General features: G+C 41.5%; 1 protein-coding gene across 5 annotated transcripts in view; it reads left to right on the top strand.

The window, feature by feature from the left end:
- Positions 1-25,632, top strand: part of CEP85L (centrosomal protein 85 like) — a 150,379-nt gene that overhangs the window by 27,186 nt on the left and 97,561 nt on the right. For 2 of the 5 annotated variants that reach the window (XM_021294443.2, XM_065056745.1), the window contains one exon: positions 22,813-22,974. In XM_021294443.2, coding sequence (XP_021150118.2) covers positions 22,813-22,974 — 162 coding nt within the window. Of the gene's footprint in view, positions 1-5,620; positions 6,113-6,190; positions 6,830-6,861; positions 9,774-22,812; positions 22,975-25,632 lie in introns of those variants that run through there. The other 3 variants (XM_065056744.1, XM_021294444.2, XM_021294441.2) reach the window with 3 other exon arrangements.

The following is a 25,632-nucleotide window of genomic DNA, read 5'->3' as shown; positions in this document are numbered from 1 at the left end:
GAACTTTAAAAATCTGCAGGTAATCCTACAGTAATATCATCCAATGCTTTATCCTTCTGCACTCATTTATCTGTGTATAATGGAAAGTCAAACACGAGTGTCTTGAAGTAAAACATCAACTGTAAAAACTCAAGCATTGCCAGTGACAATTGAATCAAAATCCCAAACCACAGCGCTGCTGAGGCTTCTTTGGCTTTAGCATAGGTTTCAGCACAGAGAAGTAAACACAAAACATTCAGTACTTTGATAATCCCAAATTGAAAGGGTTTTGGTATAGCCATTTTGAAACTGGATTGTGCCTTCCTGGACTAATGACTGGTAGCACAATTATCCTTTATTTCTTCATTTTGCTGGTGTTTCTCTCTGATGAATAGCAAATAACACTATTGAGCACCAAGTTATCATTTTGTATCAATTATTACAAAGAAGCCTCTAGGCTGCAACAGATCCAAAATATGGCCTTCAGCAAATGTTTCATCATCATAATAGATGTAGAATATCACCAAGAGGTCTCAGTCCTTACAGCTTGCTATCTCCTTTTGCTTTAAACCTACTGGAAAAAAAAAAATATGGGATGCTCCTAAAATGAGATAGTGTGTTCATAGAAAGTGAAGTGACTCGAGTGGGCTCAAGAAGAGAACTGGAGAGACTGAAAAAAAGTCATGCAATGTAAGAGAAACAATTTTAAAAAAAAATATTTTTGTTGAAGTGTTATGTCCTGAAAGGAAGGTAGATATGTTGGTGAGTCCCACTGGGGCTAGGGGAAGAGGCTCACCGGTCCAGTACAGGCAGTCTGGGTCTTAAACATGTTAGGAGCCAACTCTGGATGCCTGGGAGAAGAAGGCTACCTACCTGTGGCCTGTTGGGTTTTACCTCTTCTCTCCACCCCACCTGAGCCATTTGTATTTCCCCTTCTTTCACACTGCCTTCAGGAGAGGAGAGGGTGGAGATTAAGGGAAGGTAGAATAGAAGAACTCAAAATTGAGAAAAACATACCTGAGAAATTCCTGATTATCTTCACAAGTTACTGGTTAGATGCCACTGGATCCCGCCACCTGCATGTGTTCTTCTTCCTGCAGTATCAGAGTTGATGACACGGAGCTGATTTAACTCTCTTAGACTTATTTTAAAGTCATATGACACATTAAAAAAGTGCATGACCCACCCACCAGTAATGAACCATGTAAATCCCTAACTATTCTAGCAATGATGCAAATAATTTCTCAGGTGAAAATCTGATTCTGAAACCTGGAACATTAAGAAGAACCTGAAATTTCAGGAGGTTGGTAATAAACCATAGCTATGGTAACAATAAGCTTCTTGGTTTTATTCTCTCATGGTATAAGCTGTTACTGAAAGCACTGTGCAAAGCAAACTCAAATTGATATCGATTTGTGTTCTTTTGTGGAAGACATGAACTCGCATTTGCTTGTAGAAAGGGCAAAAATAAAAACATTGTATACATTGTGTTATTTCATGATGCCTGCTTTGCAGATATTAGGCGACACAGTTTATTGTTAATGTTGTGCAGTGCACACAATGTACTTTTAGTGGAACATTTCAGTCTTTTGTAGGCCAACAAGCCACTACCAGCAGGCGAGCAGTTTATTAGGTAAGCTAATCTGTTCTTAATTATAGTGCCACCCAACAGAGTTTAATATCTTGCTTTGTGACATACATAGTTCTTTTTTGAAAAACAGAAGGCATTGCTCTAAGGCTTCTTAAAGGCTGTTCAGGCTTTGCTAGGACGCAGTGTTCAACTGAAAAAGTTGTGGGTGGAGGAAAAGGATTTCTGTACTTAGTGAAGCAACTCCATAATGGAAAATTTGTCATTTTAAAGTCATTTACAATATAGATGCGCTTGCAGAAATGCTGCTGTTGCTTCTTGATAGAATACACATATACTTGATGTCTTAATTAGATAGAGGAAATAGTCTGCATTCTCTCAGAACAATGTTTAGCTCTTTAGCATTTGGGGTTTTTTAATAATATTTTAATTCTATTAAATTTGAAAGCAAGTGTGTAGAAAAAACACTGAACATATTTCTGGCTTTAATCAAAGAAAATGCTGCTTTCAGAGGTTATACTTCAGTCTAATTCCATTTAGAGCATTATGTTTTTACTCAAGGGGAAAAAAACCAACCAAACAGATGTGATTTCTCAACCTGGGAATAGATCACAAGTCCTTGGATAAGATGCGCTGCAATTGACCTTAATGAGACAGCATCTGCCTAGTACCAATGCGTAAGCTGTTACTTTCTATTGTTATTTTTCTTTGTTGATCCTGCCAAGAGGGTGAAGTTTGTGTCAGAAGAAAGAGGTGGGGAGAAGGCTTTTCAGTCAATAAGAACTTGAGTCCATTCATTGTCCGGAGCATCACATTTCACAATAATTATCCGGGACACAGGCTGTTTCCACTTAGCGTTGATTCACATGTAAGGTTACATCCTACCACGCTGCCATTTCCAAGTATCAAGACCCCTCTGGAGTGGGACAGAACTGGAACACAGATTGCCCTGCTACTACTTCTTGTCAACCCAAGCGATGTTAGAAGTGATAAGCTAATGTACGTTATCGTAGTGTAGCTGGGCTCTGTGAGGTGCAGAGAGACAAACGCAGGTAGAAGGGTCCAGAGCCAGTCCTACCCACCACCTTGGCTTGGCTGGGCCTCATAGGTGGGACAACACAGGCTTGTTAAAGGAGAGAAGCCTGGGACGTCCTTAGGGCCACTGCATTGCAAGTTGAGATCCATGTGAAAGTAGGAACTTGCTTATTAAATAGCATGAACTCATCTCAGCAGGAGGTCCAAGCCACTTAGCACACTTTTTCGAGAGGTTTTTGAAAAGCTAAACCAAGTACTGCTCCCGATCTAGAACTGTGCACATAAGCAGAACTGCAGATGTAAAACATTGCTGGAAAGTGCATAAAGCATTAACAAGAGAAATTTATTTATAGAGTAAAACTACTTGCTTCAGTTTTGCCCCTTTTCCAGACAACTACGCTGAGGCTATTCATAGTGAAAGAGCTTTACTAGTTACATTAAATGTCTACAAAAATAATTTAAAATCCAGACAAAACAAGTATCAGTTTATGTTATCTGACTGCTTAAATTTAAGCATATTTTTTTTCTTTCTGCTCTGAGCAGTAGCACTGTCGAAGCACAGATGCCACAGCGGGGACACCTTGAAAGACATGGCATTGCTGAGTCAACCTCCCCTGCCGGCAGCGTTATTGCAGTTGACTCAGCCAGGCTACATGGCTGGGTTCTGCCACCCTCATCTTGGAGTTTTTATCTGGTTTTCTTTTTTTTTTCCCTCTGTGTTATTGTTCATGAGTAGGCAGGAGATACACAGGAAACTGTAGAGCTTCCATGAACTGAGATACTAAGGTACATAAAAACACTGCAGTGACATTTATTAGGAGAGGGATGAAGTGTTACCACACCTTTTCCAGGGATGCAGCTTCCTGGGGTCACGATATGCCTCTGGATTCTGAAAGCTGCATTACAGGACAGCATCACAAACACCAGAGCTCAACAGTGATGTGGTCGTTTTTCTTCTCGCCTACTGCTACATGCCTTCCACTTTTTGATATTCAGCTTTCTTACAGCTTACTGGGTACTGCTGTAAATATGCTAAGTATACATCTAATAAAATAGCATGCAAAAAATGTTACATGCAGACAAGTCCTTTAAAGAGGTCTTGAACAATGATGTTTACATGTTTCTTGGTCTTGAGTGTTTTGCAAGATACTTTAGCTTTTCTTCTTTCTTATATTCATGTTTACCTACAATGCTCTCACAACACGCTTTAATACTGATTTTGGCTTCAGGGTTGAAAGGCTGGACAATTTCACTTGTCTGTTACTAACTAGAGCACCTTTCTTAAGAGGAGAGACTGAGAGAGCTGGGTCTGTTCAGCCTGGAGAAGAGAAGGCTGAGAGGGGATCTCATCAATCTCATCAATATCTCAAGGGTGGATGTCAAGAGGATGGGACCAGACTCTTTTCAGTGGTGCTCAAAGACAGAATGAGGGGCAACGGGCACAGACTGAAGCACAGGAGGGTCCATCTGAATATGAGGAGAAACTACTTTGATGGTGCCAGAGCACTGGAACAGGCTGTCCAGAGAGCTTGTGGAGTCTCCTTCTCTGGAGACATTCAAGACCCACCTGGACATATTCCTGTGTGATCTGCTCTGGGTGAACCTGCTTGAGCAGGTGGGTGGGCCTAGATGATCTCCAGAGGTCCTTTCCAACCCCAACCATTCTGTGATTCTGTGATTTATTTTCCTGCATTGGTCTTCTACTGTAAGCCACTATTTGTGGTTGAAAATGCTTCCAACTTTTTATCATTCAGAGGAACCTCTAGCAACAGCCTGAAGGTTTTGACAGGTTCTCCTGGAGTTTTAGTATTTGGGGATTTTATTCAGCATTTACTAACTTTTTGAAGTCTACGTTTCTACAACTCTACCTACAAAACACCTAGTGACAGTTACACTCCATAGTTAAAACAAGCTGATGGGGAATGCATGTCATGCCAGGTCTCCAGTGAGTACATAAGGGCTTTATACAAATAAGAAAGAGGACAAAGAACAATATGCAGCATTTCTACATGCTCATGCCAGTACTTCTGAGGCCTGTTTTTTACTGAGTACATTATGAATACCTAGCTAGGCATAAATAAAATATGACTTGTGCTGACATATAACATATAACTTTCCAAAGAGATAAAAGCTAGTCTGTGATCATGAGCTACTAATTAAAAATGCATCAGGTCAGCAGGAAGCATTTGAACACAGATTTTATTTATTGATTGTGAACGGTTCCACATGAATACGGAACGGCTCCTGTTTCACCTCACCTCCCTAGGCTATCACATCCATCATAACTCTGCAGTGCTGCCTAAGGCCTTGCTTTTCTTATCTTGGTGGTGGGGTTTGTAATTTTGGGACGTTTACATTGAAGTTAGAAGCTGTCCAAGTATTGTCTCTTTATGTTTTTGTCTGACAACGTGCATTGCTGATCAAGTCAGGGTACATATGTTCAGAAGGCAGCTTGCAATGGGGACTGCTGGGCTGCAGTTGCAAACAACAGTAACATGAAAGCCGCTATTGCAGAATTATCTAAGTATTTGGAGCAGACTCAAAGCAGCTCGGGGGGTGGAGAGGGGACACCTCATAGCGGGTTTGAATTATTGCTGACAGGAGCAGTTCATTTCCAGTTCTGTGGATTGAATTTAGGATCATATTTAGGATCTTCTGGTTAAACCAATCGTTCAAATGAAATTATGATTCTTCTATCTTTCTTTCCACTTAATTTTCTTACTAAAACATGAAAGTACAGGACGATTGTGATTTTATTATAACCTCTATTAAGTCTGCGCATGCCAGCCTCGGGCACTTCAAATGCTGTAATTCTCGAATAAGGCATTTCGCTTTTCTTTACCAATTATCTTTATGCCAAATTAAGTGCTTTCAATTAACTGTTTTCCCCGCTGACAGTTACCCGACGTCGCTAACTGGCCCCGGAGAAGCGGGCAGGACGCGCCGGGCGCGGGTCCCGGCCGGGCATACCCGGGGGCAGGCGGACCAGTAAGTTTCTAAACCCAAAGCCACCGGGAGCGCCCACACGAGCCCTGCGGCCCCGGCGGGGCCCGGGAGCCACCTCTCCGGGCACTGCAGAGCTGCGGCCCGTGCGGACTCGCCCCCGACCCCCGCGGCCGCCCGCCTTGCGCCCCCTCCCTGTGGGCCGGGTTATGTAAGCGGCTCGTCCCCCAGCAGCAGCAGCATCTGCGGCGCTCCCGCCCCTGTCTCCTCCCCGCTCCGGAGACGCAGGCGGTGGCGGCAGCAGCGCAATAAAGCAAGTTTTGTCTCCTGCGAAAGGGTGGTGAGGTTCCACCGCCCTTCACCATGGCTGCGGTGCTTCTGGGGCAGGCAGTAGCCCCCCACTAATCTTCCCCGGCATCGGCCGCCTCCGCCGGCACCCGGGCCGCGCTCACTCGCCGGGGCTGCCGGACAGCGCGCAGCTCCGGAGAGCGGCGGCTCCCCCGGCCCGGCGCAGCACCATGTGGGGCGGGCTGCACCCCCAGCTCGGCTTGCGCGGCTACAAGACGGGTAAGGAGCCCCGCGGCCCCTGCGCGTCCCGGGGAAGGGAAGGGGTTGGGGGCAGGCACCGGGGCCCCGCCGCGGTGGGGCAGCCGGGCCGCGGCGCTTCCCCTCCCCCGGCCCGGCTCGCTCCCGGGTCAGCATAGAAACGCCTGAGGAAGCAGCTTCCTCCCCGGCGCGGGCGGGAAGCGTTACCGCCGCCTCCGCCCGGCTCCGTGAGGGGGGACGTGGCGGCGGGGCCTCCCGGAGAGGGATCTGGGGCCGGCCCGCCGCCGCCGCCTGGGCTCCGAGCGGGCCGAGGAGGCGGCGTGGGGCCGTCCGGCCGGGAGACTCGGTGTTTGTTTAGCTGGCCCTTGCAGCGGATGATAAAAGCTGAGCTTAACCTACATAATCTGTTTCCTTGTTTTAGGCTTTCTCCCCCCAGCTCGTTTTATTAGTATACCCCTAGGCAGAAGCTGGAAGCTTGTTTCCTTTTACGTTTTTCGTTTTAAATTTAGACTGCAACGAATCGGTTTAGTCCTCTTTTTTTTTTTTTTTTTTTTTCCCCCTCCCTCTTTTGCACCAGTTTTGTGTCTCTAGATTCATTAGAGCCTAGTTCCTGCAGGTTGGAAGGGATACGTTGACATTTTACACTTGGGGTTAGGTTGTTACCGGGTGGACATCTAGACATCCTCTCTGTAAGTGACAGGCTGACTTTCAGCCGTGAAGGCTGGCAGAGGAAAAGAGGTGAGTTGATCGCAGAGACATGCGAGCATTCCTTCTGGGCAGGTAGGACTAGGTGCCGACTCTCTTGGTTGTCTTTTTCAGGATTTGAAAATATTGCCACCTATATCACCTGCTTTACTCTGGCAGTGTTCCTGCAAATATTTTATGATATTTTGACTTACTGAACTAGTCGATCGCTGTGGAAGTCCTGTGGTTTGCCTCTGCTTTTACAAGTGTTGGAATAATTGTTTAACTGTTAGAATAATATTTTTGCTTCAGAAATCTGGATTCACGTTTTAATTTTGGAGTTGCTAAATATGACTGCATGTGTGTGCAGTTAGTTGACATATTTAAATGGCAGAATTGTTTTGCTTTCAACTGATGGGGTTTTTCTTGAGCATACAAGAGCTGCTAAGATGTTCTCAGCAGCTGCCTGAATCTCTACAAGTAATGTTCAGTCCCTATTATGTGAAAGAAGACATTGTTCCTTTTTTTCTGTACTGTTATTAATTTCTCTGTGTAACACATTTGCCTTGTTGAAGTGTTGTGAGTTTTTTTTCATGAAGCTATGTTCTCTTTGTGCTATGGCTTGCAAATATACTGGACATTTGGAGCACTAGGGGCAGGGATTTCAGTGTATTTCATGGAGACCGCAGGGTTATTTGTGTTTGGGGAAGGAATGTTAGTGCACACTGGCAGTAACTTCAGACCATTACAAAGATTGTTGATTGTTAATTTTTACATTTGTTTCAGGAAACTTTGGAGTTGTGCCATTCATTACTGTGGCATCGCTTTTGTTTGGGATCAGATGAAGTATTTTAGTACTGTGTCGAATTTGTCAGCAATTCTGATCCATCAGTAACTGGATCTGTGTTTTACTTTTGCTTGTTTGTCAGAATTGTCTTGAACTGATTTTGTGTATTGCTTTTTCTGCCCCGCCCATCCCCTCTGTCCTTTCAATACTCAGGGTTAATATGAAGTTAAAAATGTACATAAATCTGTAAGCAGCAGAACTGTAAAGTAGTCAAACTTGTAGAAAAATCTCTAATTTGAGATAAGATAGACTAACAAAAGGTGGCGGTTAATTAGAAAGCAAGTGGATGAAGGTTTAACCTTGAGATAATATCTGTGCATTATAATTTCCACCACCGTAGTCCCTTCATCAGTCTTTGACAGAGTCAAAAAGCTGTTTTGAGGTGTTCATAATCCCTCTGAAGAAGAGGAAGTTAATTAGCTTCATGCAGATATATTTTAATGAAGAGGTGATGGCTGCTAAGATCCTGTACTATTATATTATTGCCAGGTTTGACTTTTTTTGTTTTGTTTTTTTAAACGGAAGCTGTCCCTGAGAAAAGTGTTTTGTTGCAGAACAGTAGCATCCTACTAGGAAGCAGAAGTTTAAGTGTTTATTTTTCAGGCTGAAGGAATTTTTCCTTTGCCAAAATATGTTTAATGGCAACTACTTGCTATGTATTCTGAATGTCTGTTAAATATTGGTCTGGGAGCATAACAGTTGGTGAAGATGTATTGTTAACCTGTGTTTATTTGTGAAAAGCTTTCTGTTTTGCTATTTTTATTTCGGATACCTATGGATGTGGGTGTTTAGAAGTGCGATTTTTGTTTGAAAATGTTACAATTCCCTTACAAAGCAAGGTGCCTACTGAAGAATTCTGCAACTATTTACACAGGGGAATGATCAAATTTTCAGTAATATATGCAAATTAATTCTGATTTCCTGAAAATGGAACAAGCAAGGACACTTCTTGGGGAGTATTTAGTGTGTGGCCTTCAGTTTTATTCCCTCTTGTCATTTTCAAACTGATCTTGCTTTTTCAGTTCAATAGCAGTGTATCCTCTGAAAAAAAAAAATGGGCTGTCTCGTTTGCATGCTGCCTTTTTTTTAGTTTCTTTTTTTGATGGGTGCTTCTTGTTTAAGCAGTGGATTTAATGACAAGGTTTGCTCCCCACGCAAAATAAATCCTGAGCCTTAGTACCTGTCCTGAAAAATTAAATTGCTGTTTTTGGAGTGTATATGATTGACTTTACAGTCTTTCAGTCTTCTTGTACAGCTTTAACTGTTTATGAAGACCTTGTGGCATAGTTGATACCTCTATAAAGAGAGCAGTTACCCACTATGCTGCAGGAATTTAAATAACTGCAGTGAAGAACATGCAGGGTTTCAAGCCCTTTGTTTATTAATCAAGAACATCCTTTGAAATGCACGGTTGGTTAATAACTTTTAAGATCATGGAAGTGTTGAACTATATGTATTTCTTTGGGGTGAGCAGTCATTCAATTGGGTCATGTGTGGCCAACATATGCCTGTAGAAAGGGAAACAAACACACTTTAAAATGAAATAACAAGTATTTATTACTTCCAGTACACTAGTACCACTTCTAGTCAAGCTTCTCTCCACTGTCCAATATTACCAACTGTTGGCCACTGCTAAAATTTGGCTGGTAATAGCTGTTTAGGTGACAAAAGTGCTGAAAACGACAAGTAAAGTGCTCAAGAAGATGTGATTGACAGTCCTTAAAAATAGTAGCCTGCATCTCTCTGCTCCTACAGCCCTGACAATCTTCATTTGTTTATAAGACAAGTCCCAGAAGTTGTCCATGTTCTCTTATGTAATGCTTGTTGGCAGCAAGTACGACACATGTGGGTCTGACAGGTTATTTAATGATGTCACAATCAAAGTGTCAGGAGCAATAAGGTCACAACACGTAAGACTTATGGGGTGCTGCCTCCTTGGGGTACCCATGGAGTTCACAGGCAGCTTCACAGCACAGCCAGGCTCGGGAGGACAGGAAGGACAAAGCTCTTTTTCATCGTTTGGGGTGGAGGAGGGACAGAAATACAATGGTTTCACTTCTGTAACAAGTTTTATTGGTCGGCTATTGGAGATCTGCAGCTGGGATGTGACAGCTCTCAGGACATCTGGAGAAGGCAAGTTCATCTTTGCAGGTTAGGCAAGGCAATAAATAGTGAGTTAGTGTCACCAAGGGGAGACTTCAAATTTACTGTGTTTATATATATATGCATATGTATATGGTGCATTGTAAAGATCAATTTCCTGAGCTTAAAAATGTAATGTTCGAGTTGTAAGACTAGCTGCTAGAATGGCCTTTGCTATCTTTCACAGATCAGTGACGTGAAATGACACTCTTATGTTTGTGTGCTGGTAAACAGGAGTTATTTGCTTCCCTTCAAAAACAATGCCTTTTTTTTTTCTTTCTTCTAAGCAATTCAGTGTTACGGACATAGCATCCACTCACACAATAAGTACAAAAAATTAATGTCTTTACAGCTTAGCAAGAAAAGAGTGATAGCTGTAAGGTCGTATTATATTGTCAGTTTTAGGGGTTTGCAATTGCTCTAATCTCCTGTATGTAAACTATATGTTAAACATTTACTGACTGAGTATAGTCTTGTGATTTCAGTAATTCTGTGCTTTTAAAATTTGAATTAAAGGAAGTAGTAATCAGTTTAATGATTTTGAGTAGAATGCATTAAACAGTTGTACAGAGTAAGTATGTAGTAAAAAGCGGCCTGAGCCATCATGTCTGCACTAGGGGGTGTTGGTGAAGGAAGTGCTAGTTAGGATAAGAGCACTTGTAGTTTCCCCAAAGAACACCTAGGATTTATGTCTACCAAATATTGCTTGTTACAGTTGCAAGTGATTTATGCTATGATTTTTTTTAGCCAGGCATTTAACACCTGTTAAAGAACCCATACATTTCAAAATATGGAGAATTTGCCAAATACAGTAACGATGCATGGTCGTAAGAATAGCTGAAGGCCTCCTGAATCAAATAGTTCTTGTGTGACCTGAGTTTGTAGCCAGTGTTGCAGGCAAAACCTGTTTGTTGTAGACAGGTTAGTTGAAGAGGGTTAGTACACAGTTGTTCAATATCAACTGCTCAACCTTCTGCATGTTGCCTTTGGATGCTTGTTTTTATCATATAACTTGCCTGTGGCTTAATAGTTGGAGAGTAAACTAGTTGTCGATTCCCATGCTGGTTGTTTTTTGGCTGAAAAAGTGCTGACTTGGTTGTAGTTGTCAGTAGTCTCTCAGGTGCCCAAATGCGTCTTGAAATTGTACGCTGACAATAAAACAGTCTCATTGCGGTTGTGATTTGCTTTAAAGCATGTTCAGTGTATTTGCTATGTGATTCAAAAAGTGGCTTTCCTGCTGACTCTGGTGGAGGGTTAACCTTGGCTGGCGGCCACATACCCACCCAGCTGCTCACTCGCTTCCCTTCCTCAGCGAGATGGGAGAGAAAATAGGGTGGAAAAGTTAGTGAGTTGAGATGAAGACATGGAGGTGGTTTATCTGTTACTGTCACAGACAAAAGATACTTGATCATGGGGTCATTCCATCACAGTTCCTCTCCACATTCTGTTCCCCTGCTCCATCCTTATCTCTCCAGGAGCTGACAGGGAACCTCTGCTCAGGTGCCCAGGGCTGCAGCTCATCATCCTCCTCCCCTCCAGCTGTTGCCTCTGGGCTCGCAGGGCTGTCTGTTATGCCTTTTTCCTCTCACCCATCACTCCTGGGCAGTGTTTTGCTGGTCCTTACAAACACTTTCCCTGAGGTGCCACCATCTTGTTTGCTGGGCCCAGCCATGCCCTGTGGTGGGTGTGTTGGAAATGGCCCTGTCTGGCATGGGGGCTCCTCACAGAGGCTGTCCTGCAGCCCCCCACCAGCACCTGGGCACCTGCACCCAGTACAGCATCTGGAGAAGGAAGCCATTATGTTTTGAGTATTTATTTTGGTAGACGTGGAAGAAGACACTATATAGCCCTGAAGTTTATTCCTGCCAACAGCAAGGGAAGGTGTGGGAAGGTGCACTGCAGTGTAATAGGTTCTAATTTCTGTATTAAACTCCCACATGGGAGTTTCTTGCTGTCTAGGGCTTGTTGAGGAGGTTCTAAAAGTGGCACGTGGGACACCACAGAGCCCCAGAGGTGGGTGGCTGGAGAAGAGAACAGGCAGCGGGGAATAACTCATGGAAATATCCTCTCAAGTGCCCTTAGGTTTGTGTTAGTCCTGTCCCATCATCCGTCGCGTGCCCCAGAACTGCTGACCCCTGTGGAGTCTCCCCTGAGGACGATAGCTTTCCCCAGGCACCGTTCTCTGCAGCATCTGGCTGGGCTGCCCAGGCTTCGACATCCTATTGATTGCACAGCTACGCTCAAGTGACCCATTTCTCTGCAGCCAGCCATGCTGGAAGTGGCACTTCATCTTTCTGTCCTTATTCCCCAAGGACCTTTGCTGGTTTTTGAGAATCGAATAGCCCCTTTGTAAAATGAGGCATTAACACAAATAAAATAAGGGTAGATGTTGAAATATTTTTTTTTTTCTTTCAAGGTATGATAATCTCTGAAATGTGGGAAGACGTGACAGGCAAACTTTTGCCTGAAGGGGTGTATGCGGGTGGATTGCAGGGTATGATTTAATTTCACAGCTAAGATAATCTAGTGAGTAGTTGCTCCCACCCTTCTTGGTACCTCTGCTCGTGTATCCTTACCGCTTCCCGTGTGCCCATGGCAGCACTTATTCAACCATATGGCAAGCTAATTTGGGGACCTGGGCCAGGTGAATACTGAAATTGAATACTGAAGGGGTTATTTACAGTTACGTGACCCTGGTGTGAGACATTGCTGCAGGAAGCATCAATGCTGGTGTCAGGTGGGTGTGGAATACCTGGAGTCAAATGGGCTGGCTCTTCAGTCAGCTGAGGGATAGTGGAAAATCTACCACAATCCTCCTTTGCCAGTGCTGTTGACATCAGAAAGTACATACTTAATCCTCAGATTTACCATGAAGGCAGGTATCAGGAAAAAGTGACATTAATTCCACTGGACAGTGTACCTTCCACCAATTAGTGGATTTGCATACAGGTTGAAACGAGTCCAGAATAATGGATCATGACGGGAGAGGTAGTAGGAGACCATCTCAGTCTTGCTGAGGAAGGGCAGCACAAGTAGTGTCAAGGAAAAGTCGTGCTACCTCTATTGATTAAAATTCCTCAACTAGATTTAGCAAATGCAAGTAGAAAAGCAAATGATACTTTTAAAACTTACAACTTCCTAATATGTTAAGAGATCAGTGGTGTAGTATTCAGACAAGAAACATTCTTGAATCGTCCTGGAGTCAGATCTGAGATTCCTTATAAGGTATCCTATGTTTTTAATGTCTGCTTTACTGCTTTTGTCGCATAGTTTCCAGATGGTGTGGAAAGCTGCAGCTTTTTCAAATGCTTCAGAATAAATAAGACATTTTTTCAAGTCTCTCTTTAAAAGATGGTATCTTACCTCCTGAATGCCTACTCTACAGCAAAGGTATTTATACCTTTGGCAATGATGAATCTTTGGAGATGTTCTTATAGTTGAGAATTAATGCTTTGTATAAAAGTTCAGTGACTAGCACTGATTTAAGGCCTGATGAGCAAGAAAACAGTGTGGGAGTATAGTGATTCAGCTAGCAGCACTAAAGGGCATTGAAAATACTGTTGCTTAAAACTTTATCCCTTTTGCTAGAGACAGGGCTTTTGTGTAGTTGGTAGAATTGTTGTAATGTAAAGTTTTACATCAAAAGTGATCATTGTTGTTAAGATGGAAACAGAAGTACTGGTTTTGACTGGAAGTATCCTAGGTAGAGTTGATGGTGTAGAGTGTGAAAGATTTTTTTTTTTTTTAACTACTGCTTGCTCTTAAAATCTCAGAGTATTGCCCTTGCTTATAGTGAATAGGTGTGAGTGGAAGCTGAGAAGCTGAGCTTGGGGAAAAGTTGTATCTTGTGACATGAGCATTGGAAGTTTAAGGAAAATTTCCTAATGACTGAAGCGAAGCAAGAATTTCATCCTTTTAACACAAATCTAACAGTGAGGAAACTCCCTTATACGATTTACATACTTCTGCTGGCATGCACTAAAACTGTAGTCTGGAGGCTTGGCCTTTGGTACGTCCATATTAAACTAGATCCTGTTGTGTGTATAATGCACATTAGACCTCCTTGAAAAATGGTGGAAAAAAATATCTTGTATTGTTTTACTTGAGCAAAGTGTTTCAGTGAATTTTATTTTATTTTTATTTTTGAGTTCTGTCTTCACCATTTGTTTTAGTATTAAGGATATCTTTAGATCTGATATCTGATTACAAGGAGAAGATAGATTATGCTCTGTTTTGAAATAAGTCTACTAGACTCCATTATTTGATCCACTTCGGTAAGTGTGGGAACTGCTTAAAAACACGTAGTATTTTTTGACTCTCTCTAGCAGCTGTGATTACTTCACTCTTCCCCATGCATAGAGGAGATCGAATTAACTCCTTAAACAGAAAGAGGGCAAAGGTAATTCTGTAAGAAAAATGTTGGAATGACAATTTGGAGGAAAAAAAGGGAGAAAAATTTATCTGGTAGTGGTTTTGAATGCCAATAAAACTAAACTGCAAGAAAGGCTGAAACACAGATGACAATCTGTGCTCATTAGCTTTTTTACTGATAGGAGAAGGATTCAGCTGGTCACATACAAATGTGCAGCTTTTTATCAGACTGTAGGAACTGACTGCATACCCTGAGGGCTTGTTGTTCAAAGTTTACATTAACTTTAAGCATAGCTTAATGTGTTTATTTTCCTAAACGTTCCCCTCTTCATATTGTGATAAACTTTCTAAGTTTAAAAGGTAGCTTTCTCCTCTGCAGTTACTATATGGAAATGAATGCAAACTAAGAATATAATTTTGTGTTTCTGTGGGGTGAATAGTGCATTGAGTCCAAAGACGAAGAGGCAAGCCAGCGTAGCAGGCATGAGGTAATATATGTAGTCTGTGTGCCAAATGTGAAATAAGAAACATCTGCAGTTTCCATTTTGAAGTTCTGCTTTATGCAAATGCTCTATCTGAAGCCGAAAAACTCACAGGAGCGCCATCAACAATTGGGCTGAATTCCTGGTCTTGCTCCTGTCAATGATGAAATGAAAGCAAACCTCTTTTTTCCTGATGGGTAGGAATTTCATCACTGGGTTGATAGTAGCTATAGCTAAATACTGTCTCTATAAAAATTACAAAGTTTTATGAATTTGACTTCTTGTTTTACATACTGTCTAGAATAGAGATCAGGGAGGCAGAGTACATTGTTACCGTGTCAGTGTAAGGATTTTTTTTACTACCTTTTTAGCTAGCAGAATGCTACGTTGAACACAGCTTTCTGCTAGTTGAACAGATTTTGTCTTCCACAGTGAAGCCAGCAGAGATTTATGCCTATTTCTCTCCAGTTTAGAATCTGCCTTTAATGTGCAATTTGGCAGTAGGGCTAAGCCTAGTTACTAGCTGGTTGCTGCTAGGCATCAGTGTGCCTGTACGTTCCCACTCTCTCCTTGGCACTGCGTCTACCCTGACCTCTTGCTGAGCCAGCTTAGGAAATCAAATTAGCAGATAACCTTTTTTGTAAGTGGGGACAGTTTGTTCCTGAACCGCTTTCTGCGGGGTCTGGCGGGGCAGGGCTTGTGCTGGGGAAGCAGCAGTGAATGTGTGGCCGGGAAAGGTGACCAGGGTCTGCGCAGCAGCTGACCGCTAGATCCGATTAGCTCTAATGGCAAACAGCGTTCTCAGCTCAAACCCATTTTAGCCAGCGGCATAAGCTGGCCAGCTGGACTCCGTGATGGAAAAAAAGAGCTGGGCACCTCTTGCTTTCTTTGTGCGGGGTTGATAGAGAGTGAGCTACTTGGTTATGTCTTTAACTGCTATGGCAAGATTCTCCAAAGCTTGTCAAATTGATGTATTTATTCTTCTTAGTTCCCATTCTTTCTTCTAGATTGCATACTGCCCTGCACTGGAAACCTTGTAACTTGTTGTTGTGCAGTACCGTACACATTTGTAAAGTCTTAAAAAAATTTCAACTTTTAAAGTTCACACTGAAATACTGTTTTGTATAGAAGACAAAGGTTTTATAGCTATTACTATCTATTATGAGCGATTGTACATTTAGCTACTTCAGGGCGTGGGGGAGAGAAGATGGTTTAACTTTTATTAAAGAATTCCAGAGGCAAAAGAAGCCAGAGGTTTGGTGCCACAATCTACTTATAGTTCTCCTAGGAAGTTGGAGCACAAGTTTATATTCTTTAAAATGTGACCCTTGTCAGATTCTTCTAATTGATACTGCCAATCAGGCGCATGTTTAGTTTGAAGACTTTATTTTGAGGGTTTTTTTCTTTGTGTTTCTCTCTTCTACTTTCATTTCTCCGTTACTATTTTGTGTTTTTTTTTTTCTCTCTCTAGTGTCTGAAGTCTTTTGCACATTAATAGTACAGAGGATGGGCATGGGCCTTCTTATGTCAGGCAGTATATTATCAGGCTGTAAAAGAAAAAATGCTGATAAAAAGGTCTCTCAATATTCTTCCGCTTAAACTCTTGCATTCCTGGTTTTGTTTGTTGTGGTTTTTTTCCCCCCTGCTTCCCTCTATATCTGTACATTTTTATCCTTCTTCATAATTAGGATTGCCCTAATCAGTTTTCAACTGAAAAACTAGGGGAAGTTAGTTAAACAGCTTGCAGTCTCTGTCAAGAAAGCACACTAATAAAGGATGTGAATCCTCAGGATGAATCATACTTTAGCTGTCTTACATTGTGGAGTGCTTTTGGGAAACTGAAATGTGAAAAATCAGTAGTTAGGGCTGTCGTTTCATCTCATTTTGCCCTTTTCCTTTTTGCACTTAGTTTAAGCTGCATTAACCACCTACTCAGCTGCATTCATGTGAGAGGAGGGACTAGGACCTTCTGGTACTTCAGTTCCTGGCCAGCTGGTTGAGCCGTGAGCTTCCACCACCTCCAGAGTGTTTGTAAAAAGGGTCCTGAAACTGTCATCTGGCCAACTTCCCTGGAAGCGTTAGAAACCCTCACTTACCAGTGTGCTGCTCCGCTCAGAAGAGGTTGCCTTGTAGACATGGAACATGTTTTGGACATTTGTGTTAACAAAAGTTGCAGTGTGTTTTGCAGAAGTATCATGGACATGAAGTGCATCTAGCAAATATTTGTCTAGGTGTCAGGGCTGGGATGCCAGTTTTTTAACGTTATTTTCAAGAGTATTTGTCCATACAGGTTTTATTTTGGCCTGTGTCTGCAAGGAACTCTTGCGTGCCTGGTTCTTTTCTATTGTATCAGGATGTTGGGTTTAATTAATCCACCTTGTCTTCTGCTTCACCTTTGATGGAAGGAGGCTGCTGTTGTACCATTCTACCATCTGTCAACTTTAAAAACAAAACAAAAAAACCTATATATATACATGTGTTAAAGTATGACATCTACTCTTGTGTCTGCTTTCGGGGAATTTTATTTTTTCATTTTAAGTTCCCATGTCTCCATTTCCTTTTCTCACTATTTGTGTCATCTTTCCAGCAGTTAAAAAAAGATAGAATATTGATTGGCAAAGAATTGTGCATGAAACACATGCCAGAGTGAGGTTTTCTTTAATCTCTCAGCAGTAATGATCTTGCAACTATGATGAGTAAATATAGATGTTTTCTAACCGAAGGAAGTTTATTCCTACAATATAGCAAACAGTTCACTGAGAGACCATTTGTGGGTTTGTTTCTAGACTTTTCCTTTTGAAGAGATCTGTGGTTACATAGCCCTATGGGATAGGGAGAGAGAGGGAGCACAGAAGAGAGGCTGCGGCATCCTAAAAGATTTGTTGAGAATGGGGAAGGGGGAAGAGAGGTGGCAACTGGGATAAGTTCAGGCGTGTCAGGGGACTGTGTGAGTAGGTGTGGAGGAGGTGGGCTGAAGGTGGGTTGACTTCTTTCAAAATACTGTTGTACGATCTAGTGTAATTAGAAGGGTTCTGGGTAAAGTTGCTGATGGTGAGGGTGAACTGAGTAACTTTGGCAGTGTGTTTGGGCTGGAATGCTGACTCTCTTCCCTTGAAAGAGCTTCAGGCAGGTTTCGGTGCCACTGTGGCATGAAATATTGTTGTACGGCCCAGTCCCATCCGTGATGACTAGACTGAGCTTTGAGTAGTTGTCAGTTTTGATAGTACGGTGGTGAGATGTCCTTTTCAGAATCCTTCGACTGTATAAATTCACACTGACCAGCACGGGTGATTTACTTGTAGTCACAATCTATGTCAGAGTCAGGATGTGGAATAAAAAAAAATCAGTATCCTTTAGTTAAGATGTATCTGCTGTGAAATGCAGTTAAGTCCCCTGCTGTTGCTTTACATTCAGTGTCTGAGTAAAATAACAGTATCATAGCTGTCACTTAAAATAATATTTTTTACATTCAAGCATGTTAGAGGTATTTTAGGAACCAAATATAAAGATGGGGTTGTTATTATTTCATTTATGTAGATCATGTGGAATCTGTGTGCATGCCACTGAAATTAAGAATGATGATGATCCAGAATTAACTAGGTGCCTTCCTGCCTGCAGTAGCTGCCAGTGTTCTGTAATACACAGAAAAAGATACATGTTTTTGTGGAGTGAAATTTCAACGACTGTTCTCTTTTAATAAATAATCTATTTCCTGCACTTTATATGCTTAGTTGTTAACTGATCTGTTTTAAACGTCTAGGCTAGAAACACAGCACTATGCTGGTATATTTAGTAGTCAAGTGTTTGTATAAACAAGGCTCCTTCTGAGATTTGTTTGGGATCTTGGGGATTTTATATTCTATTTGTCATTGGAAATTACAGCCACGTTAGATGACACTGCTCTTTCTCTGCTGTTAGTTCCTAGGAAAGGTAGATTTTTTTTTTTTTTTCCTGACCGAGTAAGGAATGATTTTACTCATATGGTAATTTAAAATTTTGCAGCACAAATATCTATTAAAAATTTTTGTGTGCTTTTCTTGCCCCACTCTGTATTTTGGGCAGATGGACATGAGCTGTTGATTGGCAGGTCTGAGATGAGAGCAGCAGGGTAAAGCAGGTGTGCTTGCTGAGCAGCACGGGGAATCCTGCGTATCTTCTCCCCCTCTTATGCTTGGTTCATTTGGTGTGAGCTGTTTGCTGCACAAGGATCATATATTTACAGAGAGCTGTTGGAAAGGAGATGGGGAGCATAGAACAGGGTGATTCTTCAGGACTTGGCTTGGAAGGACAGTTTCCAATAATGAAACTAATAAGTGAGTTTTTAAATAATGATTTGGACTAATGAGGTCTATAAGACCTTAATTTTATAGGTTATGTTTTCTTATTGCAACTTCTGTAATTACCTTCCCTCAGTGATGGGGAGGGGGTCTGCTCTCTGGCGCTTTGAATTGAGTACACACTGAGGCTTAGTTATTGAGTCTGTTCCTACTATCTCGTTGCTTTTATTTGGCCATTTATGGGATGGGGTTCAATTAGCTTTGAAAAGCTCTTCTTCATGTAGACAGTTTATTTTTGAAATGGCCTTCTGTTGTGCAGAATCACCATTAAGTCAACAAGGTAAGTCATTGATGTAGATGTGCCATGAAACGTTAAAAAGTGTAGACTCCTGGAATATGTCATTAGCGATCTTTTTAAAAACATGTAGCATATTTAATGTCAGGACTTCTGTGGGAGGCAAAGAGAAAGCATTTCTTGAAGTGATCATGTGCAACCATGTTCTGTTTGCGTGTCTAAAATAGGTTAAAAAGCACATACTATTTACTTGTTCAGATTCTGAAGCAATTCTGTTTCTCAAGACATACCCCTTTTAAATGCAGAGGCTGCTCCTAAACAGGAGAATCCCAGAGAGCTAGAAAATGAGAGGGTTCCACCCCATTCCAGCTGCCCTCCATGCCTCTGTGTACAGGCTGGAAGGGAGAAGCAGGATCCTGGTGATGGCACCATGGGTGCAGTCCTGGTGCACACAGCCCAGCCGGCTGGGTGTGACGAGCGGTAATGGGAGGGAACATCTGAGTGAAGAGACCCTTCTGGAGCCCAGAAAACCGTGCAGAGAGACTTGAGTGTTTCTCTGGAGAGCCAGGTGGGATCTGGCAGGTCCATGCTGAGCCAAAGCTAATAAACTCTTGCTGGCCTCATGCTGATCTGTGTGTAGCTATGGATGCGTACCAGCACTTGGATCTTCAGGCCTGCCAGCTCAAGAATGAGGCTTCATGAATTAACTTAGAAATGCTGAACCATTCTGTGAACTGCCCCTAGATGCAAGGGTGCTCCAGAAAGCGTTGTGGTAATTCTGTGTTGTGCCAGCATGTCCTACTGGAACTGTGCTTCAGCACCACACCTGGGCCTTGGAGTGTCCAGACTCTGTGTAGGTGTAATGTTCAGGGTAGATGACAGTAGGGTGTTTTGTTATGCTTTTTACTTCTTTGACTTACAGTACCTATAGAAATCCCAATGGGCATGACTCTCTGCCTCCAGTATGTTAACCCTTTTTGTAGGATCTAGTTGCACAGCATTTTTGCATCTTCTGGAATATGTTGCAACAACATGTTTGGAAAATGAGAGGCTTTGATGAGATTTTTAGGAGAACCTTCTTTATAGTGATGGTGGTTGAATGCTGGAACAAGTTGTCCAGAGATGATGTGGAATCTGTGTCCCTGGAGGCGTTTAAAACTCAGCTGGACGTGGCCCTGAGCAGTGTAATCTAATGGGCTTTGCTTTGGGCCAGGCCTTGGACTAGGTGACCTCCAAATGTCTTTTTCTACCAAAGTTACTCTATTGTTCTGTGGTGTATTTAGCTTTTATTACTCAAAGTTCCACCAAAGTGAAAAATACATCTCTTTTATGGTGGGTTGCATTTCGATGGTTATAGGTCCACATCCTGAACAGTCATCTAACTAAGAGGGCTAAAGAGTTTGACAATGCTGTGTTCGTTTAATGTGCAATAGTGTTATTGTTATCTGCTGTGTTTCTTTTAATACTTGTTTAATGCCATAAAAGCTGAAGTGTCATCAAAGAGTTGGATTGTGGAGAACAATATAATAAAGGGTAAACGGAATTAAATTTATCTTTTTTTTTTTTTTTTTTTTTTTCCATGTCTTCTGAATCAGAACTGTCTCTGGCTTAATTAGCTTGGGTTCCCATAAGTCAGGTTCATTCTTGCTGGAATAGCTAGATGCAGTTTGAGAAGTGTGAAGTGGAGCGGTTTGGCAGAGTAGACCTATTTAGAGGGAGGGATAGAAAAAAATATTGTTCCCAAAGCAGCTGGAGTGTTTAGTTGAAGATATGCTGTGTGGTAGGAGGCTAAGAAATGTCCCAGTTTCCCACTAGCTGTATGTGAAATGGTCACATTTGAGGAGGTTAGATGATGATCCAGAGAGGATGGTATGAAGGATGACACCTGGAGTGGCATTCGCCGAGTATCTTGGCTGGGAACTCCTTCCACGGTGTGACTGGTGAGCCATGGGCAATGGCATTTGTGTCTGGGTCATCTGGTTTTCTGCTGCCTCATCCTTGAGCTTGAAAGCTATTCCATGGAATAGTGAAGACTTAGGAGGCTTTTTGAGAGGAAAAGCAAAAAGTTTAAGGAAGAGAAGAAAACACATTGCATGAGGTATGACTAAAATAGAATGAAGGAGAATCGAGTGATCCTGAAGACTCTGAGAAAAGACAAGAAAATGTGCTAAAGGGAAGAAGAGGCAGTAACCTCAAAAGAGAATGAAGTTGAGACAAATGAGATAGGTATATCAAAGACTTCCATGAACCTACTTACAGAAAGTAGACTGTCTTAGATGTCATGTTACAGTAAAATAGCACATGCAGTAAGGAAGCGTGTACTGTATTCCTCAGTTTAGAAGTGACTTGGCAAGCAGCTGTTACCACTCTGGCTAGCAGGTCTAGTCATTTGGCTGCTATATGGGCAGTATGTATGTATACATATTTTTATAGGCATATGTATGTGGGGGTTATATATCTACACACATATATTAATTTCTACAACCTTTTCAAAACTATTTAATTTACTGGGAAACAAGTACAGCTGGAGTTAGTAATGATCTGCAGATGTCATTGCAGAGGCATTTTGCTGTTACAGTATTGCATGAACACTGCTGAAAATGTTTAAATGACCTAAAAATAAGCACATGTAGCATAAGAGACACTGTATGTGAACCGATACTTCTTCATGAGTCATTTCCTGCTGCAAGTGTTATGCAGAGTGAACTGCTAGAAGGGGGGTGTATGTATGTGATTATATATAAAATCAAGAGCAGGCCATGCTTTTTTCTGAGGTTCTTTATGTGGCTTGCTGGTTTGGAGTGCAAATATGATAATCAGTATTGTGCCCGTAAATAATGCTCTGATTTAGTTATTTGCTATTGGAAATTGTGATGGTCCTCTGAGGTTGTATTCTGAGGTGTATTTTCCCTTGAGGCTAACTATAAAGTTAACAAAATTCCTTGATCAGGGGAACTACTTCCTGCGCTGCATTGTGCTTTAAAATTTAATATTTAAAAAATGATTTAAATTAAACAAGCAAAATGAAACAAACCTCTAGACAGATAGATGTCTCACAAAGACATCTTTTATGTGGCTACTATGTACTATGTCACTGCCTGAGTTGGTAGTCTATCTTTTGATAACTGAAAACTGCTAAAAACAGTCAAACATAATGAATGACTTCAGATATCAGTGTTAACGATTTCATTGCTGACTTTATCACCTAGGTCATGTGGTTTATGCACAGTTGAAAATGGCTATTTCACTCACCAAATCTTAGCTGGTTTCTGTCCTAAAATTTGTTTCTCTCTCAGATTGTAGTTAAAGGCTTGTCATACAGAAATGCTACTATGAGTTGAGAATCAGTTCTAGGAGAGCAATTGTATGATAAATATCTTGTTAAAGTTAGTACAAGAGCAGTTTGAGGGTTATGTTTTTAAGTAGTAAAAATGTATTTACTGTGTTTTTGGGGGATGTTTCCACCTAGCAAAAAGATTTTAATTAAAAAAAAATGCCCCTAAACAGTGGCATGGAGTCTGGCTCTAACCTGAATTATGAAACGTGGGATTCAGTTTTCGTCTTTTGTTGTTGACTTCTGTACTGTATCTGTAATGACAGACTTCTGCCTTCCTTCTTTATAGGCCCAGATTATTCCTCAGTGGGATGGTTATCTGGTACTGAATCCCTGTGGCAGTCCACAACCATTTCATCGAGCAGTCAGAGCAATCCCGTCAGAAGACACAGTATAGCTTCCGACAGCGGGGACACTGGGATTGGTACCTCCTGTTCTGATAGTGTGGAAGGTAAGTTGACATTTAAGTTTTGGATGTTTCTGAGAGAGAAACGATCCAAAATGTTTTAAAGGTATGTTTCCCAGAGTTAACAGTACTTTTTCAAAGCTGTTGAGCATGTGAAGTTCTTTGTTTTCCTGGCTGGGCCAAGTAATTGTTTTGATGAGGTTTAATCAATTTACTTCTGCATGAGTTGTGTGCATTAGCTTGCATCTCTGCCACGAAGCCAGTGCTTGTGTTAGATCTATTGATAATTGCAATTACAAGATGTGCCAGACTTACACAGAGAAGTAGTATCCTGTACTACAGTGCTTGATAAACAAGTAGTAAAAGCACAGAAACTTTTGAGGGAGTTGATGAAAGGACAATGCTTTCTGGTATTTATTGTGTGTGTCAGCAAAGACAGCTTGCTCATTGTGGCTGGGAGGAAAATGGGGCGTGTTCTCATTTCTTTCTACTAGTGGGAAGAATGTTTACATTTTATTGCAAGGCATTTGAGATGTAATCAAAGACCTGGGAGGAAAACCAATGGTATCTAAAGGCTGTTAAACTTAGTGTGGACTAAATCATTATTACACAAAGTTGATCTTCTGAGGGTGGGGTTCAGCCTCTAAGATAGCAGCATCTCCATAACACTGGCATCCTCCCTATGGAATCTGTCACTGGAATTAACTCTGAATGAGAGGAAGACTAGGCAGTAATAAGGCTTAAGGTTTGTTTTTTTTTTTTTTTGCACAGCCTTATTTCCCAGTAAGATTTTCAAGACTAAAGTAGTGACAGCAGAACTGTGATACACTTTTCTCCAGCAAATTTCTGTGCCTCATAAATTTTTCAAAAGGGGTAGCTGAAATGAGGAAGAACAGGAAGAATTAGTAGAAATGAAGTATGCAGTGCTGAATCCATGTAGGAGACAAAAGTCTCTACAGGGGTGCTGAGCATTCTTGAGGAGAGCTTGGAATGCCTCAGTTCAGTCTGTCAGGCCCCTTTGCACATGAGGAAATCCTTTCCATACTCTTCCTGTTGAAGCTGTCAGTTGGAAAGGAACTCCGTAGGACAGTTGTCACAGCTTGCTTTCTCCTCACTTTCATTTCTAAACCTTTATTGGCTTCAGCAAAAAAAAAAAAAAAAAAAAAGGTTTTAGTCAAATACTCAAATTCTTGTGCGTAAAACTGAAATAGTGTATAGTTATTAATGGGGAAGACTTACTGCTTTTTTTTTTTGTATTTTTTAAGAGATACAGGAGGAGTAAAGCTCTCTTGTGGTGTATGTGTATATGTGTGTGTGTGTGTGTATATATATATATATATATATATATAAACAGAGAGAGAGAGGTACAATCAGACTCACCGAAGTGTTGCACAACAGTATTTTAAGATGCAGCATTTGAATTGAAAACATGTTCTCTCCTCCCCTCCCCCTTTCAGGGCTTCCCCATTTGAGGGGTGGGAGGAAGGAGGGGAAATGAAACACCACCATCTCATCAGATGTCCCCTGGCTAAAGAGGAGAACAGAACAACTGGGGCTGGGGCTGGGACGGGAGGGGCGGCACACTGGTACAATCACAAGTTTGATAGGCATTTGTTACCAGTTAACTAATAACTTTGTCCATTTGCGTACTTTTAATAGAGCATTGTTACAAGCTGCTTTTGGGGATTCTGAAAGTAAAATAAAGAGGAAAAAATTGCAACAGCAGATAGTTCATGATGTTTGTGCCTCTGGCAATGCTTGACAATGGTCACTTGTACTATAACCTTAATGTTATATATTTCCTGCCACGTTGTATGAGAAATTTTTCAGTAGCAGAAAAGAAAATGTTAAAGAAAAAAGGGGGGAAACATAGCTGTAAAATGAAAGTTAATAGAAGGAGCATATGACAGTTTTGGAAATCAAATGGATGTATATGTTTTTAGTGGAAAGTGCTGTTGCCTACCATACCTAGTTGCCTGCATCTCTTGAGATGCCCCCTCCCCATGTCCAGAAAAATAAAAGAACATCATTGTGCTCTGTGGGACTGCCAGGCCAGACTAGTAATTGCAGACTTGATGCTGGCCATCTGCTCTCAATGTGGTGCTCGGGAAGAAGCCCTTGGGGATTTTTCAGAGGGGAATTTTTTTCACAAGTCATCAGATCATCACAATTTTTAACAGTGCTCAGAGAATGAAATGTGGCCTTGCTATTTCCTTTCTATTATGCCTACTAAAAATCAAAAACTTGTTTCAGAATTAATATTTACTTTAATTCTGGAAGTTGAAGGTGAATTCATTTGTGCAGATGTGTAGTTACTAGTAAATACAGTGGTGCAGGGACAGGGAGTAGAGCTCAAATGTATTTAAAATCTGGTTTTACTTTTTACTTTTTTCTTTGTGTCTCAAGTGTTCCTTCAAATTCATCTTCTTACTGATACTTCATTTCAGGAACATTCATTCTCTTTGAAAGTGGAGGGTTTAAAGAATAATGCCAAATGGCTCAAACCTATGTGGTTTAGAGGGGAGATGGGTTTTGACAAAGACAAGAGGAAGAGAAATCTTACATTAAAATGTGTTCAGTTGGTTGTCTCTATATTATGTTGTGCAAAGGTAGGAAAATGAGGAAATGGAATGGCTAGTTGAGTTTCATTATTGAAGTTGAGCAATGTTGATGTGCACTGGGGGAAGCTGAGGAGAGGAATTT

This window comes from Columba livia, chromosome 3 (genome assembly GCF_036013475.1).
Source record: "Columba livia isolate bColLiv1 breed racing homer chromosome 3, bColLiv1.pat.W.v2, whole genome shotgun sequence".
NCBI classification, from domain to species: Eukaryota; Metazoa; Chordata; class Aves; order Columbiformes; family Columbidae; genus Columba; species Columba livia.
This window is presented reverse-complemented; position numbering and strand designations above follow the sequence as displayed.